Source organism: Delphinus delphis, chromosome 19, assembly GCF_949987515.2.
Source record: "Delphinus delphis chromosome 19, mDelDel1.2, whole genome shotgun sequence".
Classification (NCBI taxonomy): domain Eukaryota; kingdom Metazoa; phylum Chordata; class Mammalia; order Artiodactyla; family Delphinidae; genus Delphinus; species Delphinus delphis.
The window spans coordinates 43,273,389-43,294,066 of NC_082701.1; the positions used below are offsets into that span (position 1 = coordinate 43,273,389).

A 20,678-nucleotide genomic window follows, 5' to 3' on the forward strand; every position below is an offset into this window, starting at 1 on the left:
ACATGTTACACATGGCCTCCAGAACATTTTATTACAGCCAGAGCTGGTTGCATTGGCATTTCTTATCTCTTTATCTGTCCAAGTACTTTCACTATTATCCAGCAATAAAACGTAAAGACAGCTTAGGAGGCTAGGATAAAGGAAATGTTTTCTAAAAGCCAAGAATTCAGTCAAGGTAAACAACCAGGGCCTCAGCAGTTATAATAGCAAGGTCGTTTGGTTTCACGTTGGCGTTTAGTCTCTGAAATTTAACGCAAGAGAGAAAGATCGGCTAGAAATCCTGGTGCTGAGATCGGATTCTAGACTCTGGGGCGGTGGGGGTGGGTGGCTGTGAGCCCCAGGGCCGGGGAGAGAGAACGCAGGGAGCCCCGGGGACAGCTCGGCGGGCTGCTGGGAGCCCCTGCTCAGGGCCCGCCGGGCTCCCAGCTTCCTCTCCTGCTAAGGGAGTCCACCTGCAGGTTGGACCACTGGATCCTCCCAATGCAGCGGGGGGCGTTGCGCCAGGCCTGCTTGGTGGCGAAGATGAGCTCATCTCCCGTCAGCTGGTAGGTTCCTGTTGTTTCTATCTCCTTTGTTACCGCTTCCACCCTGGCCAGATGTTCCTCTATTTTTGCCCTGGGGGACAGGAAGGCATCAGGAAGATCAACAATGAGATGACCTTAAATGGAGACCGATTCAATCCACAGAAGCAGGAACTGAACTAGGACACCAGGAGGGCAAGATGTCTCTCAGGGAGACCGTCCCCTCCAGAGCCAGCTTCATGGGCACGTGACCAGGGCCTTGAGCTCAGAAGGGCTCCATGCTGGGTATAATGCTCTGCTGTCTTGAATTCTTAATCATCTGTGAACAGGAAGCCACGTTTTTATTTCCACACTGGGTCCTGCACGTTACACAGCTGGTCCTGATCCCACCAGCACCCTTGTTGTTTCTAGGAGCGTTTTCTCGAATCATATTCATCTCAGCACGGAGTGCAGCGCTTCTCAAGACACTTGCGAGAGCCGGAGCGGCAGCCAGCAAGCCGCAGCCCCATCTTGCCTCTCAGCCAGGGGAGCACCCGTTCACCTTCCCCTGGTTAAGAGATGAATCAGTCCCTCCCACAGCAGATCCTGTGTACTGAGTACTCATTGTGAGCCAGGCACTGGGCGAAGCCACCCACAGTCAGGGTCCCACTGAGACTGTGAGGGAGGCATTTTTGTGTCCTTTTTATAGTCGGTGTATCTGGAAGGTTAAGTACTGGCCCAGGAACAGAAGTGTGGTAAAGTGGAAACTCAGGACTCAGACTCAGGTTGCCCTGATGCCAAGCCCAGGCTCTTAACCTTCTACCTTCCACACTGGGTGGGAGGGATTGCAAGCCCAGAGATGTGCAGGGACTGCCCACGCTTCCCTGGTCAGGCCCAGACCGGGACCTGCCCTCAGGACTCAGCCTGCAGGGCCCCAGGGCCGCTCAAGGAGGAGCCCTCCACAGTGTGGTCCAGCGTCACAGGCTGTCTACAGCGAGCTTTCTCAACCCCCGCGCCGCTCGGCCAGCTGTCCCTTGTGAGATTTCCAAACTGGCTTCTCCCCTCCCCTCCCAGCTTCAAAAATATCCCACAGCCAGGAAGGTTTTGAAACACACACACACACACACACACACACACACACACACACAGAGAGCAACCTTGAGATTTCCAATGGGCACCAAAGACATTTCAAGTTGCAACAAACAAAACTATTTAAGGAATGAACTCCTGATTAAGGAGATTGGACAACTCAAGACAAAATGGCCTTTCTGTGGATGAAGAGTGTCTTGACAGCTCTTCCCTGATTAAAGAAAAAAGCTCAAAGACAAAACACTCGGTGCTATTTATCTTCAAGGACACTCCTGGCATAAAGACCTGCTGGGTGAGGTTGAGGCTGCCCCACCGGCAGCCCTCCTTCCCCAAACAAAGCTTCTAGCAACATTCCCTGCTCTGCATCTGAGCATGAAAACAGTAGCGACCACCAGAACGCAGATGCTTCCAACATACTTGGTAGTGTTAACGTGGGACTATGTAAGAAAAGATCATTTTATGTTCTCACCCAATTCCTTTAGTGTTTTACATTTTACCACTGTTTTCCAATGGTCACATTTCGGAGGCACTAAAATGCTATGATGCCTGTTAGTTCGGAAAAGAGGGAGTGGCTTTTGGCATCAGTGCACTGACTTTGGACAGAACATTCGGCAAGTTACAATTTCTAACTATACAATCCTTCACTCACGAAAGACGGAACCGGCCCAGCTGTCCATGCCTTTGGCTGCTAGTGTAATTGTAGGGATGGGCTGCCACCTGTCACTCACACCCCCAGGACCTCTTGGGGGGTCCAAGCCATGGATTTGTGATTGTGAAAAGTGGAACTTTTTCCCTCTGTGGAAAGTAAATGGGTTTTCAACAGCCAGCAAGAGCAGCCCTGTAGCTTCCTGGGGCTATAACACCCACCCAACTCCCTTCCATACAGCAGCAGGAACCCCCAGGTCCAGCATGGAGTCAGAACCTTCAAAGTCAAAGAGCTGGATGCTAGAACATTGAGGTTTAAAGCAGGGGCTCTGGCCCAAACTGCTTGGGCTCAAATCCCAGCTCTGAAACTTCAGAACGTGTGACTTTGAGCAAGTTACATCTCCTCCACAGGCTTTGGTTTCCTTATCTGTACAGTGTGGGGAGGATAATAATGGTACCAGTCCCATAGAGTCATGGTGAGCCTTACATAAGGCAGAGCCCAGAACATACCTAGCACTCAGTAAATGTCAGCTTCAATACAGTGGTCCAGTGAAGCCCATTAAGAAAATTCCTTGACCCTGAAAAGCTCATAAGTCAACAACCGAGTTGAAAGCTTAAGGACCTTGGACCTCCTAGTGACAAAGCACTTCTGCAGAGGTTCTATTTATACAGCACACAGAGCAGCAAACCCCTGACGGGGTTCTCGGTCCTGCTGTACATTAGAATTGCCTTGGGAGCTTTTAAAGAACATGGGTATCCGCTCCCTCCACACTTCCCGAGAAGCTGATGCCCCCAGCCCAGGGGACCCTGGCACCAGTATTTTGCAAAGTCCTTAACGGCGACCACTGTGCAGCCAGGGTAGTGGATCACAGCCCCAGAAGTTAAGGGTCTCTTTCATAGAATCAAGGCCCCTTCCAGCTCAGACACTGCAGGTCAGAGCAGAGGGGACGTGGCATCACCAGGAGCCACTCTTTCTGCCATGGGGAGGGGGTGTCCCAGGTTACTTCTGTGGCTCACTTCGTGCAGTAAAGTGCCACGTGGGGCTGCACCATGAAAGCCACACTCCCCTCGCAGCCCATAAAACAGCAAATCCATTCCCTTGGCCATTCTGCCTTACAATCCCTTTGTGCATTTTTATTTTAAAGATATAAAAGGACCTAAATTAATAGCCATATATTTTATGAAACTCAGCAATATAGATCCCCACAGAGTGCAGTGCAAAGAGCTCTCTCCAAGTCAGGTGGCCTAAATTCTAGCTGGGACTGAACTCTAGCTGTCGCTGGGCTTCCCGGCTCACACTTGCAGGTGGAGGGCTTGGCTAGGTGGTCTCTGAGGTCCTTTCTATCTCAAACATTTCATAGTAAAAGGTTTTGTATATCAACTCATTACTTTGTGCCAGGACGCTGTTCCAAACTTATTTAATCCTCGCAACAATCTTATGAGACAGGTTTTATCACAACCCTGCTTTGACCTGTGAGGAAGTTGAGGCACATGGAGGGTAAATAGATTTCCCAAGGATACAGGACCAGTTACTGGTGGAGAAGGATTCAAACTCAACCGTTTAGATACCCAACCCACACTTTCAACCATTACTGCCATGCCTCTTTGTCTTATGGTTTTGAGAACGTGTCCAGGGTCTTTCCCCTGAAAAACTATGTTTTAGCCCTCGGTCCATTGCAAACCTGGGAAGGAAAGGGGTCTGGGGTCCGAGGGAAAGGGCAGGAGACAGGAGAGCTCAGGGGAGGGGGAGGCAGCGATGCTGCAGGAAGCGAGACTTACTCTTTGAAGGAGCCGTAATACTGGTTGACAAATTCAATAGCTTGAGGTAGAAGCTCGTCTGGGAGGGTAGGCTTGTCCCTGGGTCCTATGGTCAAACTTTTGGGGTTCATGATGGCTCCCAGGCAAGACCTGGACTTGCAAGCGAGATCCTGGAAAGAGAGAGGTGACGGTGAGGCTGGCTGCCTGGCCCCTCAGCACAGGCGTTGATGGCCATCCTCCTCCAGGGCCAGCTGTTCCGGCCACCTCCTTCCACTCTGGCTGCTCCAGTTCCCTGCCACCCCTCTCCACCTCTGTGGCACCTCCTCCTTGGGGTCTACCAGGCTTTCCCCTGACTCATATCTCCTCTCCTCTACTGGCTGAACCCCAGTGGCTATGGGCTGGGCTGCTGCCACCACCCTGGGCTCAGTCTCTGGCCCTGCCCCCAAGCCAGCCCCAGACCCAAAGTCAACAGCTCGATCCCTGGGAAGATCTCGACTACCTTCTCATTTAAAGAGGCTGATATGACTCCTGGGGACAAACTATTGCTGTTCACCCAAAATGAATTGAGAAGGTGCAAATCCCAAAGCCAGGGGATGGCACAGAAAAATTACTGAAAGAAAATATACCCAAAGGTTAACAGCGGTCATTTCTGGAAGGTGTGGGAAATGACCCTGCTTTCATGGCTTTGAAATTTTCAATTCTTTCCCACTTTACAATCACAGAATACATTCTAAAGTTAGAATAAGAAACTTAGGAGATAATAAATAGTCCAACTACTCACTGGAGGCTTGAACCCCTTTCCCACCTCCTTATCAAATAGCACTTGAATCCTTCTAGCGATAGGGAGCTCACTACGGGACTGGGCTGGATAGTTCAGTCCAGCTTTGGACAGTTCTGGTAGAAAATTCTCCCTAATACAATGCTGAAATCTGTCTCTCTGAGAAAGAAATCATTTCTTCCTGTAATTGCTTATCTCACCTTCTGGATTATCCATCACCCATCGGGGAGTTAACAGGGAGTTAACATCATATATTTCCCACTGTAATTTGTGAGAAACAAGCATCTCTGTTCCCGGTACCCTTTGCCCAAGCTGATGCGTGTCTGGTTTGCCCAAGGGGACATCTGTTTGATCCATTAAGGGCCTTGATGGCTTCGTTGACTTGGGACAAAAGTGGTTCTCCCAGAAGCCCCAGACTTCTCACCCCTTTGGCCTTGTGGTGAAGTGTGTCTTGGAAAGTCATCCCGCTGCACCAGTTTTTGATCCTCAGGTGCCGTGGGCGGGCCGATGGGGGTGCAGCCGGCTTGACCAGGGATTCTGGAGACTGCTAAGAGGGAGCAAAACAACAGGGATTTCCAAATGCCTCCAACCCCAGGACTCCATGGGTCTTTCCCAGGCCCTAGGCCCTGCTTGGGCTCTGGGTGGCTGCGGAGCTGTGGGTGGGTACACAGGTCCCAGTGTCGGTCCACGTCCCTCCTCCCTTTCCGGCAGCCTGGCCACCTGGGCCAGCGACTGCTAAGAGCTCCAGGTGCCTGGGCCACTGGCCAGGCTTCTCTCCTCATCCAAGAGCCTGCCAAATGCTCCCTCGGGGGCACTGCAACAGGAGGGACTAAGGTTAGACGTGACAGAGTTTACTGTCACAGCCGCTGCTCCTGAGAACAGAAATCAGGACAGGGAGAATGTATCACTGCCTTCCCTGAAGGCATTTAGGAATATGAAAGCCAGTTCTCTGCCCACCTCTCTGGAACACTGAGGGCCAAAGCACTTAGGGAAGGTGGAACCAGTGGGCTAGGGGCGGGGGCTGGGGCTGGGGCTGGAGGCTCAGCTGCTGAGTTCAGGATTATTTCTGAGCATCTCACTCTGGCCCCATGAGTGGTCTGCCCTCTCCCAGGCCTGCCAACCCACACAGGCAAGTCACCCAGGTGCCTGCACACCTCGGGGGCCACCACTCCCGGTCACCATGGTTCATCCCGCTCTCCCAAAGCTCTTCCTCGTCCCCACCTGTGTCCCCGGGTCTCTACTCACTGCCCCAGACCTCAGCTTCCACCAGGCTGCTGTGCCTGGGCGAGCGGGGAAGGGGCTTCCCACACCCGAGTGACTCACTGACCTTTGCTGTCCCCGTGAGGGGCTGGGGAGACTCATTCTGGTGCTTGCCAAGGTTGTGACATTTGGGGTCATCCTGTGTCACTGGACTGCAAAAGGAAACAGCTATCATGAGATGGAGTATCTGAAGGCAGAGACGGATCTTAGAGTTCCCTCTGCCAGCCCCTCATTGGGGCGGGGGGGTGAGGTCTAGAGGGTGGGAGTGAACGTCAGCGTTTCCAGTCAATGTGGTGAGGGAGGCAGCTGGCCCATCCAGTCTCTGCACCATCACCACCCTCCCTCCTCCTTTTCTTCCCTTGCCTGCCCCCTACAAAGCCAAAGAGTCAGGAGGGGAGCTGAACCAAAGTGAACGGCCCAAAGGGTGACCCACAGAAGCTCTGCGAAGATGCCCCCTTCCAAAGCCGAGCACAAACATGGTATAGGGCTAAGCTGGCAGAGAATGGCTCCTTCAACCCTGTCCTCCCAGGCCAGCAGTACTGTCCACCAGCCACTCCCTCTTTGGGACTTAACACTTTTTTATTTAAAGCACTTGATTTATCTTGGTTTGTCTATTTATTCTAAATTTTTATTATAGAAAATGTTAAACATACACAATTAGAGACAAGGGTGTAATAAACCCCCATGAGCCTTTCACCCAGATTCAACCCAATCGAACAATTATCAACCCACGGTCACTTTTATTTCAACGTTACTCTCCCAGCCCCCACTCTCATTTTAAAGCAAGTCTGAGACCTCACATCATGTCTAAATATCTCAGTATTTCTGGAAGAGAAGAACGCTTTTTAAAAACATATTGGTCTATTTGTTTGACAACAACAGATTAAAAGAATCCAGCCTATCCTTTGAAGAAGAAGAAGCCCTAATAGTCTGAAGTCATTCAGAAACCATTGGTTCTGGTTTGGGATTTCAGGTTCGCTCTCCCAGTAAATGCTACAGAGAACAGAAGACACGTGAACATCCATCCAAGAGTCACACCCCACACATGCCTCCTCCTGGGGCATCTCAGTAAGAAAGCTTCTTGGGTCCCATGTTCTTTGCAGTGTTTTCTGGGGTATGTACACATCCAAAGGGAAAGGCAGTTAGAGAGTCCTACAAAGGTCGCTCATTTTCCACCTCACACACACCTGTGATGTCGGAAAATAACAAATAAGCTTGTGTTGCTTTTGTTATTGGAAAAAGTAATGACCATTTATATTCGTATTATATAATTAACTACATACGTTATATAGTTGCATTATATAACTATAAAGAGATAGTGTCTCTTTAAGAGAAAGTGACTATGTATCAGAAAGCAGCTTCTATCTGAATCAAGTGATTCAGCGGCCCTGTGAAGCCCCCTCCATGTGACTGGCCGTCGTCACCCCTCTGGTCTGGTCTGGTGTGCCCCACCAGAAAAAAGCCAACATAGGGTCATCTGGACCTTCAGAGCAGGTAAGCCATGGCTGAGCAGTCATCATGGGGCTGCCTAAGGGGGAAGATGCTTTGAGGCTGGGGTCCTCAGGGAGGCAATGCTTTACTGCCCTTCTCAATCTTTTACCATCACCCTTCACCCCCAAGCCCCACCATTCTTATTCATGTTTCCTCTCATTTGCTTCTGGCCATAGAACTGGAGAATCTGAGAAGCTTACCAGTCCACAGTAACTTTTAGATTGAGAAACAATGTCTTTGTTCACTTAGCGTAACTATTGCTCCCAGATATTAAAAAGCTACCTAAAAATCCACTCTACAGATGGGCCATAGTGAGCCTGACCCCACCGCTTAGGGCTGGATATTTAGATTGTGTCCAGTTTCTCCACTATTATAAATAATGCCTCAAACCGTATACATGGTCTGATGCCGGCTCCGTGCGTGCGTGCGTGCGTGTGTGTGTGTGTGTGTGTTCAAAAGCATAGGAAAACACCTGGGGGAAATGCTAGCAGATATTAACAGTGACTAGCATTAATTGATAAGATCACAGATGATTTGAATTTTCTTTATCTTTGTCTGCATTTTCCAACTTTTTTTCAGTGACCATGAATTCCTTTCATAATTGGGAAATTTTTTTCAATTTGAAAAAATGAACGCAAAGCTATGCACACAGTCCTCTCTCCCCTACTGATTTCTTTGGGTTAGCTGCTGGAAGATAGGGTGCCCAGAAGCCCAGTGAGCATATTAAGGTTCTGGCCAAATGATTGCATTGCCAAATTATGACATCATCCATCCAGACACGTGCAATTTGGCTAAACCCACAGTTGTGCTTGGTCCTGCTTGGTCCTTCACGGCAACAGGGACCCTTAAGGACCTGCCATCAAAAGGAGAGCTGGAGCGTGGCTCTTGCTGAGACCCAGCACTGTCCACAAGCGCTTGAGGGAGAGGACGCTGAGGTCAGAGCTGCAGTCCGTGGCTCGTTTGGGGACTGATTCCCCTGCTGTTCGCACTCCGCCACATGCTCCCACCTCTCCATACGCCGCGGGTCGGGGGCAAGGAGGCGCTCTGGAAAATGGATCTTATCTGTAAATCAAGAACCTCTTTGCTCTCTTAAACCTATCTATCCTAAAGGGTGTTGCAGCCCCAGGGCTGAAAAATCCAGAAAGCTCCCAAGTGCTGAAACATCCACAGTTCCTACTCCAGCCCGTACAGACGCCTCTGAGGGGTGCATGTGGGGCTTCTCTGGGTCTTTGTGGCTACTGAGTTGCAACCCCTTAAGCGTTCTAAACCAGGAAAACCCTTTAAGTAAATCCTCATCGGAATCCTACAGAGAGAACATTCCAATCCTCATATTTCCCCCGGAAACCCGAGGCTCAGAGAGGGGCAGTGCGCGCCGGGGTTCGAGCCGGGGCCCCGCGCGGTGCCGCCCGCCTCCCTCCCAGGGCGGATCCCGGCCCGGCGCAGTACCTGGCTCGGCGGGGGCCGCAGGCTGGCTGCGGCCGGAGGATCCTGCGAAGGAGCCGGCAGAGTCGGGGCCGGGCAGCCTCGCACGCCGCGCCCAGCCCCTCGCGCATGGCCCCGGCGTGGGCGCAGCTCGGAGAGCGCCCTGCGCCCTGCCGCGCGGCCCCTTTATCGCCGCCGGACCAAGCAGCCCCCTCCCCGGGGCGGAGCGAGCCGGAGAAGCGGCCCAACTCGGCTTCACCCCGAGGCTGGACCCCGGCCAGAGTGTCCGCTCCGCAGGCGGCCGCCGCGTCCCGCGCCTCCGCTCCAGCTGGCGTCCGCAGCGAAGTCTGTCTTCTGGATGCCACTGGACTTTCTCTGGGCTGAGACCCCGGGGCAGGTATGGCCGGCCTTGGGTTTGTTATTCCCCATGAAAAAACAGTAATGTTCATAATAATAACTCCTACTGTACAGTGCTTTATGGTTTATGAAGCAAGCTCTCCTGTCATTTCATCTACCCCTTACTAACTTCAGTCGAGAAGGCACTTCGATATTGTTATCCCCACTTGACCGAGAAGGACCCAGACAGAGGTCCAGAGAAGTCAAGGATCTTGCTTGAGACCACACAGCAGCCCCAGGGCCACAGCCCAAGCTCTCTCACCTGACAGGGATGCCCTAGGAAGTGATATTTCTTTCCTGCATGTTCAGTGCAATTCCAGGAAAGAAGCCCCAAGAAAGGTCGCAGCTGGGGGGTGACTTTCAGTGGGAGACCGGGTGGCTGGGCAGTTGGACCAGGAGCCTCCTCAGGTCCCTTCAGGCTCCTGGTCCGTATTACTTGGAAGGCATAGGGCCACTGACCTTGCTCCATCTGTACGTTGCTTCTTACACTGGGAGCAGGGTAACTCCTAGGGTCCAGACGGGCACAGGGCAGCAGCCCTGACCCCAGAGTACAAGGAGCCCTCCTGCACATACTCCAGCATATTTAATCCTAAACCCAAATTAACGTGGAATGAAAGAGGGTACATATTTATTCTGAGCCAACTGCAACCCAGCTTGACTTTGTCCCAAATTCCATTTACCTTCACCTAGCTGTTCCCAACATTTCCCTTTGTCTGTAAAACACAGACACATGCCCCATGTTCACTCCCTAATCATTTGTTTACACAAAATATGGAACAATTACTCCCATATAAAGTTCTTGGTCTTATTACACCTGAATGGATTTTTAAATTACTTTTCAAGATCAAAACATATTAATTGGCTCCCACTGCTTTCAGGATAAAATCCCCTTTGTGCTGCTGCTTCCTCTTCCAGTAATATCCTCCCCCCCCAACCCCATCCCACTGTGGGTGCAGTCCAGCTGGGCCTACCTCCTCTCTAAAGCCCTCTCCCCACCCCTGCTCCCCCCCTACACACACTACAGCCAGGCCAGGCTCCCTGCAGCATCCCCAGAATAGATCCCAGTGCCTCCAAATTCTCCTGTAAACTCCTGTCTACCTCTCTGTACCACCCCAACCTCACTCCCAATTTTTGTGTATTCCTCCCCAAACCAGTGAGGAAGGTATCATTTCCCTCCCTGACAGGGGGACCTGGATCTCTTTTCTCTGTACCTTTCTCAGCCCAGCACACAGCAGGCCCTCAGAGAGAGTCCATAGAGTGTAGAGGTTATGAGTTTAGACTTGGTTCAAACCTCAGCTCTACCACTTTCCAGATGTTGACCTCGAGTAAGTCACTCAACCTTATAAAATAAAGCTAATAACAGTTCCTGCCTCATTACTGACACAGTAGTAAGAACTTTATAAACATTATCTGTTCTTTATAGCTGCTGTTTATGCAATGAATAAGTGGATCGATTTATTATTTACTTAATTGATAATAGAAGGGCTTCACCGACAGCCCCATGACCCCCAGCACAGTGCCAGAGGAGTGGCACTCAGCAAATCATTGTTAATGGGCTGGAACATGCCTAGGACTAAAAGCAGGGCAGCCAGTGTAGTGGTCATCAGTCAGGCTGCCCGGGTTTGACTCCTGGCTCTGTCATTTGCTAACTGAGATCTCAAAAATTACTTAAACCTTCTAGCCTTCAGGGTCCTCATTGCTACAGTAGGAGGATAACAAAAGTTCCTTCCTCACTGATTGCTGGGAGGACTGTTAAATAAATTGACGTGTGATATTTTCTCTCAGTCACCTCTCATATCTGATTTGAGCACTTCTGCCAGCCCAGCCCAGCTTAAAAATTTGGGGTAAGTCAGCTGGTTTGCCTCAGGTCAACCTACAGCTCAGGTGTCCTGAATGGTCCCAAAGCACAGACAGTGCTAGTAAAGGGTCTGGAATTCAAAGCTGAAGGCTGTAGGCCACCCTGTAAGGGTTAGGGGAGGAGGGGGATTCAGGATGGTCTTGAAAGATAGGGGATGGATTGGGTCTGGATGAATCAAAGGAGGAATGGGCCGTGTACAGGCACTGGGAAACAGAGGAAGGCTGGTCTGGGCAGGTGGGATGGACCTTCTGTCTGGGAAGGGTGATCGTACAGAACCCTGCAGTCAAGCCTCAGTGTAGTGATGGGCAATGGAGAGCCACTGCAGACTCTAGAGCAGGAGCATGACCTGCTAGAAGTCAAGTTGGGGTGAGAGAGGTCAGAACCAGTGTGGGGGCTGCAGTTGGGGGAGGCCAGTCGGCCGGGGCTGCAGTCATGAGGTGAAGAGAAGGAAGGGATGACCAAGAAGAGTCAAAGCAGATTCCTGGGGTTCAGGCCCTCCAGAGACCCCAGGAGGAGCGATGAAACTGCTGTCAGTCTGCAGCATTTGAGTCTGCAGTGCCGGGAGGGCATCTAGAGGCCATCCAACCCTGCGTTCTCATCTGTTGGTCTCTTGGCCACCTTGGCCACCACAGCCCAGACCGCCTGGTTTCAAACGTTCTCTCCTCTAGTTCAACCCACACGCTATACCTCGACAATCTTGCTAAAGAATCTACAATGGCTCCCCGTGGCCAAGCAGAGAAAATCCAAATCCCCTGCTCTGCGTTCAACCCCCCGGGCTCCAGCCTGGCCTCTCCTATCCCAGCCCCCAAGCCCCACCCCAGGCCCCAGCACAGTCATGCTTGCTTCTGTCTCTGAGACTTTGCCCACCCTGCCCCCTTCCTGGAACGTCTTCGCTACTTCTCTTCACCTCCCCACATTCTACCCACCCTTCCAAGTCCACACGGAGCCGCTCACTCCTGTGAAGCTCCTAGAGGCCGCTCTGTTTGATGTTGGCGTTGCTCAACCTCGTCCTACTGCCAATAGCAATAACAACACTGATGACTGCAACAAGTACCGTTTATCGGGCGCCGACTCCCAGGGCTATTAAGTAGTAAAGCCTCCTGCTTATCCCCGAGCCCATGCGCTTACGTGCGCTGCTCTTCTGGGTTGCCCAGCTGCCCGCCTGCAAGGGGCGCCCTGCCCACTGTAGTCCAGGGGAAAGGCTCCTCTGGGGCCGTGGGGCTGGGAGGCTGTGTGGTGGCCCTGTGTGGCCTGGGGCTTTGGTTTGATTCTTCTTGTGGTGTTATCACAGGTGGACTTGTCTTTCCACTGGAGTAAGCCTCAACCTCGAGACCAAGGCCATGAACTCTCCTAGCTCTGGAAGCCTGTCCACTGATTGGCAGGCTGGCCAAGTAATTCTCTCGGTTCTACTGCAGGCTTGCTTCTCCTACAAAGTGCAAGGGGGTGGAAGAAATTCTAACTCTGTAATTACCAGTCAGGTAACTTTGGGGGAAGTCACACCACTCTCACTTAAAGCTTCTGTTTCCTTAACTGTAAAATGAGACAATAACTTGTACTTCACAGAGCCCCAGTGAAGGTCAGTTGAGCAGCAAAACCTGTGACGTGCCCTAGATGGCCCTGGCCCAAAGTGAGTGTTTGGTTACAATAAACCTTGCGTTTATTGAGCACCTGCTCTGCGTGGGCACACTGCTAATTGCTCTATGTGCCCACTCTCATTTCATCCTCAAAATGCTACAAGATGGGTTACATTGGTTCCCCAGACTGCAGATGAGAACATCTGAGGCTCAGAGAGGTTCCCCTGCCCTAGGTCACAGAGCCAGCGAGAGATAGCCCAGAGCCAATGAGCGAGGCCCAGCACAGGGTTTGGGTACAGTTTATCTAAATTCCTGGCACCCTTCACCAGGTTGATGTTCAGAATATCTAACCACCAGTGAGGCATGTGCACTGGTGAATCAGAAGGGACGCTGAGGGACTTCCCTAATGATCCAATGTGTAGGTTTGATCCCTGGTCGGGGAGTTAAGATCCCACATGCCTCACGGCCAAAAAACCAAAACGTAAAACAGAAGCAATAAGCAAATTCAATAAAGACTTTTTTTAAAAACTGGTCCACATCAAAAACATATATATTTAAAAAAAAAAAAAAAGGGACGTTGGCCAGGATGCCACCTTGGTCCTAACCACTGGGCTCTACTGCCTTCCATTCTCAAGTCAGGTATTCCATATCCCCTTCCTATATTCTCCCCACAGGACTGTGCCATGGCCCTTCCTTCTTCACATAGTGTCAGGTGCAGTGAGGTGCCCAATAAACGGTGGCCGCATCCAATTCCAATAGGGACGTCCAAGAAGCATCCGGCGAGAACAGACCTCTGGTGAGAAGCCAGGAGCAGAGAGGAATTCTGAGTTGGCAGAGCGGGGAATGGAAACCCAGAGGAGACCAGCAGGAAGTGGTGGCAGGGAAAAGCTTACCTGGAGGGAGGCTGACGGGCTTTGTCTACATTGTTGTTGATATCCATTTCCTCAGTCAAATCAAACTTATAGGATTTGGCCTTGAACAGAAACTGCCAGGGACAGGCCATCTCTGCGGTTTTGCAAAGCACGTCACCTCTCTGGATTTAAACTCAGAGGCTCTTCTCCGTGGGCTGAGGAAGGAGAAGGAGACCGAGGTGGGAGGTTGAGGAAGAGTTTACAGAACTGGGCCTTCTCAGTGTGGTTAGTTTGCTGAAGAATCAGTACAGAGGCTAATGTAAGTCTTGAACAGCCACTTCCTCAGGGCTTTGAAACCTCTGCTCCTATTTCGGTGTGGCATGTGGGGATCCTATGGACTTTAATTCTACAGAGCCACATAACTCCCTAAAGGAAAAACACGTAGCTTCATGAGGACAAAGTACAAACCCTGTGAACCTTCTGAATGGGACCTGACTGGGCAAACTTCATTGCTGACCCGAGGCAAGGTGGGAAGGAGCCTGCTGGTCATTGAAATATGGGCACCTCTGCCTGTCCCTGCAGGATCTAACTAGCACCTGTCACTGGGGAAAGCATTCAAGTCATAGCTGCCTTAAATCTTTTCAGATTTTGCAGTTGTTGTCAATGCTGTCATCTGCTCCTTTTTTATTATGGGGGAGGCATAATTATTTATGGGGAAAAATGCACTTAATTCTCAATATTTGAGATCATCTCCTTTAAAAAAAAAAAAAAAAAGACCAAAAAAGAAGACATAAGTGCAGGCCCAGGACTGGTCTGGGCTTGTCCCCAGCATGCCTCCTCCATGGAAAAAGGCTTTGTGTTGGGGGGCAGTGTGGTGATGATGTGGCCCATGTAAGAATCTTAGGGCCTCCCAAATCTGGGTTCAAATCCTAGCTTTACTAGTTACATGACCTGGGTCAAGTTATTTAAAAGATGCATTTCTTCTTCCATAAAAGGGGCTTAATAACAGTTATCTTAACAAAATTTATTTGGGAGGGAAAAGGTGCATGTTATAAGGACTGGACAGTATCATCGATATAAAAAAGAATTCTCAGTAGATTACTCCCCACTCTCCAAAAAGTTTTGCCTTGAAACGTAGCAACTACAGCAAATTTTGCAGAAAAAAAAATCTGGACAAGATGCCCTGTTCAAATGGCCAAACCTCATGTTGGCGTTTCTTAGATTTTCTACCAATTTATCTCTGTAGGCAGAAAAGTCCCCCAGTTTTCTGAGCCTTCCCAAATAGGAAGAAGCAAAACCCTCTCAAAACAGCAGCTTCCCCAGAAATGAAGACAACTCACCTTGCAGCTGGCTGTGCTGCCTCTGCAGGGTACTGACAAGCAAACTTGGGGGGACCTTCACCTTGAGAACTTCGGAACCGTCTGTAACTGCCCAGTTCCCTTACCAAGGGTGGCTGAGAGGTTTTAAACCAGCAATGCTGAATTCCCTGGGGCCAGAGAGCCTCAGTCTTCAACTCGCTGCAAAGTTATGATTATACTGCAGCTAAGAAGTATTTATACCCAACCCATGGCATCCAGGGAGCCGTTTTTGCATAGAAGTCTCTTTTTTTTTGTTTCCAAAGGGAGTGTCCCCAGCTGGGTGTACAGTTAGCTAATTTATGACTGGGAATCCTGGCCTATGAGTGACTTCATGCTGCTGTTACATCACTCCGTGTGGTGCATCCTCAGTAAATGCACCTCTTCCTGGTCCAGGGTCCAAGGCAGCGGCTCACCAGCAGGGTGGTGGGTCCAATAAAGGAGTCATCGTGGAGCCAGGTTTTATTTAGCTAAACCATGTTGTCTCACTTTCAGAGTCTGGGGGATTTTTTTTTTTTTTCCTCAGTAGGGAGTGCTCTGGTTAATTTCTGTCCAGACTCTCAATTTTCCAGTTCATGGCAGAAGTCCATGAAGCTGAGAAATATTGACAATATGGAACACACTGGAAAATGCCCAGGTTACAGAAGGCCAGTGATGCTGGGTCATGTAGTCTTCCCAACAGGTCCCTGAATCATTCAGCTTGAGGTTTGTGGAGGGAAGGAAAGCCCTTGGCACAGAGAGACCTCTCAGATGTTGGTGTCACTAATGTCTCACACTTCAGCTCTGAGTAAACTAGGGGAGCATGGCAGGTAGAGTTATTTTCTACAGGGGAAAAAAATCCTTTCTTATAACAGAAATTGCATTTTAACTTCTTTATCCTTTCTTATAATTCCATTTATTATAGTGCCTCGAATACAGTATTCCTATATGGGATGAATTGTTCCATTATAAAAGTAAAATAACAACTATGTTAGGTAAGAGTCAAAAATGGAGGGAAAAAAACCCACCCTTGATCTCATCATCCTAACACATTGCTGTCACAATCCATTCATTTCCTTCCCTCATTTTCCAAATTAAATGCAGAATTATAATCAATTGAATTTGCCTAAGATAGAAAAAAATCAAATAGAGACATGAAGAAGAGCTCAAAGATCTCTGTTGAGTGAATGAATGAATGAAAAATAGAAGTAGACTGCGATGAGTTGCAATATATCAAAGCCATTCTTCATTTAGTCTTTAGCCAGTTCAGTTCAGGGAAACTAATACTGCTTGAGGAGAGATGCAGAGTCCCTGGTTCAGGAAGTACAAAGCTTAGAGAAAAGAATGGATAATTATTGTATCGAGTGGCACATGCAGTGTTGGAGGGGTGGCATCCTGAAGAAGCTGAAACTGCATTGCTCAGGGAAGGTTCACAGGGGAGAGGACACCAGGGCAGGGTTTTGAGGGATGACTAGGAGTTTGCCTCACTCTAACCCTATTCCCTGTAACTGCTTCCACATATTCTGACTATACCTGCAGCAAATACATGTATTAACTCCTTTAACTCCTCCACCAATCCTGTGAGATGGGTACTACTACTTGGCATTCATGGACTCCTCTAGAATCCCATCTGCTTGGCCTCAGAACACCTGGTTGGTTTTGCTTCAGAAAATGCAGTTATTCAGTTATTTAATCAATCAGACATATGACAGTTGGGCTTTAGATGCATGGGCAGTGGAATCCCAGGATGTGTCTTGCCCTTCATTTGAGGATGGTGCCCTGGCTTACTCTCTTAGATGTTCCCACCCTGATGAAGAGGACCGCTCGCAAATGCAGTCCCCGGAGAGTGTCCCTATGTACTCATTATCTTGTTGTCAGCTTACCTCTGCAAGGGGCCTCCCTTTACATGACCCCCTGAAGTATGTCATGCTTATAACCAGCCGGCTGCCTGTGTGTCCACTGTCTTCTTTGATTCCTCCCTCTCTGGACAGGTATGGAAACCAAGGTATCTGGAGTCTCAGGTGAATCTGTGGCAGAGCCAGGCAGGAACCCAGATCTCCTGACTGTCTCCCTACTAAATCACAAGCCCTTGGGAGTAAGGGACCGTGCTGTCCCCATCATCCAATATCCCCAACACCTACTGACCAGCACAGAGTGGGCACTGGAGAAGCATAAGCTGGATGAATCATGAGTGGCGCCAGTCAAGGGCCCCCAGAGTAGCTGGCCCAGGGTTAGGGCTCCGTAACCATTTGTTTCCTTTTCTGGTTCCTTTGCATTCTGCTCAGGTTACGAGCCTGAGCTTCAAGGCTGCTATCTCACCTCTAATCTAGCATCTACCAAGCATGATGTTCTTGGCTCATGTCAGGGTTTGGGTCAGCAGTGACTGTCCAACCTGAGTAAAAGGCTTTGACGATGTGGCTGCAATTTAGCCTGAGAGGTCCTGGGTTCTAGTGATAGCTCTGATACTGAGCTGCTGTGTGACCTCAGAAAAGTCACCTCTCATCTCTGGGCCTGACTTTTCACATAATGGACACCAAGTGGGGAGAGCGGGGTCGGGGGCGGTGGTGGTGGGATGAATTGGGAGATTGGGATTGACATATATACACTAATATGTATAAAATAGATAACTAATAAGAACCTGCTGTATAAAAATAAAATAAAATTAAATTAAAAAAAAAAAAAAAAAAAACAGTGGCCAAGATAAAGTGAGTAAATGCGATACAAGAACATGCTTTGAGCTATGGAGCAAAATGGCGGCCACACAAGAATTTTGGTCCCTGCTATGGGTCAGAGAGGAACAATTTACTTTTTGACAAAGAGCGAGCAGGTGACATGACCTGACTTCCAAAGTTCCCTTCTTCACACGGGTCAGCACTCTACTACAAACATTTGCTTTTAAATTCCCAATTCTCTTTCTCTCTGTAACATTACACTCATTTATTTATTTTCTTATTAGGATAAAACGGATATAACATAAAATTCACCATTTTAACTATTTTAAAGTGTACACTTCAGTGGTTTTTATTATATTCACAATGTTGTGTGTAACCATCACCACTATCCCAATACTCTCTTAATGAGCAAATAGCAAAGAGCGGAGAAAAAATAGCAGTAAGGATGGTGACACACAGAGGTTAAGAGATTACCCACAGTCACACAGCAGGCAGTCTCTGACCTGGCACAAACAGTGATGCTCACCCCAGAGCTCTAGTCTGCGGGATCTAGGGCTGGTCCCCATCCTGGAGGTTGTCAGGGGTTTCCATCTCTGCTTGTCCTGTGCTTTCTGGGTCTGCCTCACCTTTGGCTCAGCTTACCCAACAGGCCACATTCCTGGGCCTCTGTTGATGACGGATGTGGCAGGTGACTACTGCAGAGGAGAAATCAAAGAGCACCTTGAAGGGCAGTCAGAGGACACGTGGGCCCCCAGGAGGGTGCAGATGGAGGTTCCAAGGCTGCTGCGGAGAAATATCCTCCCCCGTACCTTTCCGGCGCATCATGGGCACCACGCCAATAGCAACCAGCACTGGAATTTCTCAGCCTCATCATCCTGGGACTGATTTTCCATCAAATAAAGTTGATCTGTCTCTACACCGGGTTGTAGACATGGTTCAGTCCAGTTGGCCAGTGGGAATTAGCAACTTTGAAGCTCTTTCTACAGAAACAATGATCAGAGAGAACACTTACTAAGCAAGGCGCTTGTATATATCGACTGTTTCATCCACACAACAGGCTGTGAGGTGAATATTATTACCAGCCCCATTTTATAGGTGGGAAATTGAGGTTCAGCGCCAAGTTAAATGGCTTGTCCTAGATCACATAGTCAGGTGGTGTTCAGACTAAAACTCTGGAGTCCCCCTTTCTACCCCCTCCATCCTGCCACCCCTGTGAGGGACAGAGCCAGGACACAGCCCTGGGGGAGCAAGGGTCCTGCACCATATCCCACTGCCTTTCTTGAAATATTTTCTTCCCCACCCTCCTGTAATAATAATTCTCTGTGATAAGAATAATTGCAACTACCGTGGATGAAGCACTTGCTCATAACTATAGCTGGCCCGAGCTTTTCCAGTCGTCATCTCACCCCATCCTCCAGCAGCCCTCTGACGTGGTTCTATTCTTATGCTGACTTCACGAGTAAGGAAACGAGACACAGAAAGGTTGAGAAACCAGTTCCCTGTCACTCAGCTCGTAAGGGGCACGGCTGAGGCTTGGCCCGGGGTCAGCACTGGGTTCCAGATGACCCCCCCACCTTGTGTGCCCCTGTGCGCATGCCCGTTTTGCTGCAGGCGAGCACACCCCAGGAGCAAGGCAAAAAAGTAGCAGGAAGGAGGTGGGAAACAGGCCAAGGTAAGAGCTGAGGGTCACCTGGGGTTGAATGTTCTTCCCCCCACCGCCGCCAGCCTCTGGTGCAAGCTCTGTGCAGTACAAGGCTGGCACAGAGCCCCCAGGAAGGAGGAGTCCCTGCCATGTGCCTCTGCTTCACAGAAGCCCCCCTAGAATCCTCTCACCAGCTCTTTGAGGGAGTTACTGTAATCTGTAATTTGCACCCAGAACTGTCAGACCCCAAAAGTGGGTTCTCCCTACGCCATGTGTTTATGGGGTGCCTGTTAGGCAGGATTCAGCATGCTGGTGGCAAAGGGGTGATCCTCAAGACACAGCCCTTGTCCTCCTCACTCCCAGAATAGGGGAAGGAGGGCCACCCTACAGCATACCCTAAACTCCATAAGGACAGGAGGGCTCTGTCACATTTATTGCTGTATTACCTTGGTACACAGTAGGTACTCAAACATCAATTGCATGGAGGATTTGTGCACGGCACTGTACCCAACCTCTTGACAGCCCTGCAATGAAAGTGTCATTGTTCCCATTTTGCAGCAGGGGCACTGAGGCTCAGAGAGGCGGCCCACTGGCTCAAGGACCCATGGATCAAAACTGGACAGCCAGAAATGCAGACTTGCCTCTCCCAGCTCCGAGGCCAGGGAGCTCTCCCCTGAGGGGCTTTGTACTGACTCCAGTACTCTGCAAAGTGCTCGGCTGTGCTGCTTAGATGCCGAGGGCACCAGGCCTTCAGGGATAGGGGCTCAAGGAGGCTAAAATTCTTCAGGCGAGGGGGTCACTTGAAGGACAGAAGGACTAAGCGGGGTGAAGGGACAGAGGAGGGCATCTTAGGCCAGGGGAAAAGCCTAAACCTCCATTGATGCTAAATGTCCGTTCTCCGCAGTGGAGATGCCCTATGTCTCTGGATCCAGGGAACTCCCTTTCTCTTCCAGGGAGCTCCAGCTCAGCGTCCTTGGCACCTGGCATGTGCTGCCTGCCCTCGGGGTGGCCTGGAGGATTTAGGAGCAGCCCCGAGCAAGCACTGCAACGTTTGATTCGCAAGGCTTGCGACAATCAGGCTTATCTTGACCCCCTGTACACGTGGGTCTGTGAGGTCACAACCCAGATCCCTTAACCCCATCCCCAACCTCAGTTCCTTTAGTTGCAAAAAGAGACCAGTAAGAACTTCTCTGTAGGATTTTCCTGGGATAAAATGAGATCCTGTCTTCAAAGTGCCAGGCACTCAGTGGATACTAGGAGTTCCTGTCCTGGCAGATGGGGAAACTGAGGCCAAGAGTAGCTCATTCCTAGGTCTCACAGCAATTCGTGCTGGACTGCTTCTTCTAGGCCAGCAGGCCCCTGACCTCCCTTATACCCAGCAGGCCCTTCTCCTCCTCCTCCAGCTTCC

The 20,678-nt window shown here is 50.1% G+C and overlaps 2 protein-coding genes across 2 annotated transcripts in view; both read right to left on the reverse strand.

Moving 5' to 3' along the window:
• Positions 1 to 9,059, reverse strand: part of NOS2 (nitric oxide synthase 2) — a 31,602-nt gene extending 22,543 nt beyond the window's left edge. Inside the window, exons 1-5 of the mRNA XM_059997600.1 lie at positions 8,968 to 9,059; positions 6,098 to 6,182; positions 5,195 to 5,317; positions 4,014 to 4,162; positions 453 to 615 (exon numbers count right to left, since the gene is read on the reverse strand). Coding sequence (XP_059853583.1) covers positions 453 to 615; positions 4,014 to 4,162; positions 5,195 to 5,233 — 351 coding nt within the window. The 5' untranslated portion in view covers positions 5,234 to 5,317; positions 6,098 to 6,182; positions 8,968 to 9,059. The remainder of the gene's footprint in view (positions 1 to 452; positions 616 to 4,013; positions 4,163 to 5,194; positions 5,318 to 6,097; positions 6,183 to 8,967) is intronic.
• Positions 9,060 to 18,513: 9,454 nt separating this feature from the next.
• LYRM9 (LYR motif containing 9) overlaps positions 18,514 to 20,678 on the reverse strand; it is a 78,837-nt gene continuing 76,672 nt past the window's right edge. Inside the window, exon 5 of the mRNA XM_059998732.1 lies at positions 18,514 to 18,608. The gene's annotated coding sequence lies outside the window, so the exon portion shown is untranslated. The remainder of the gene's footprint in view (positions 18,609 to 20,678) is intronic.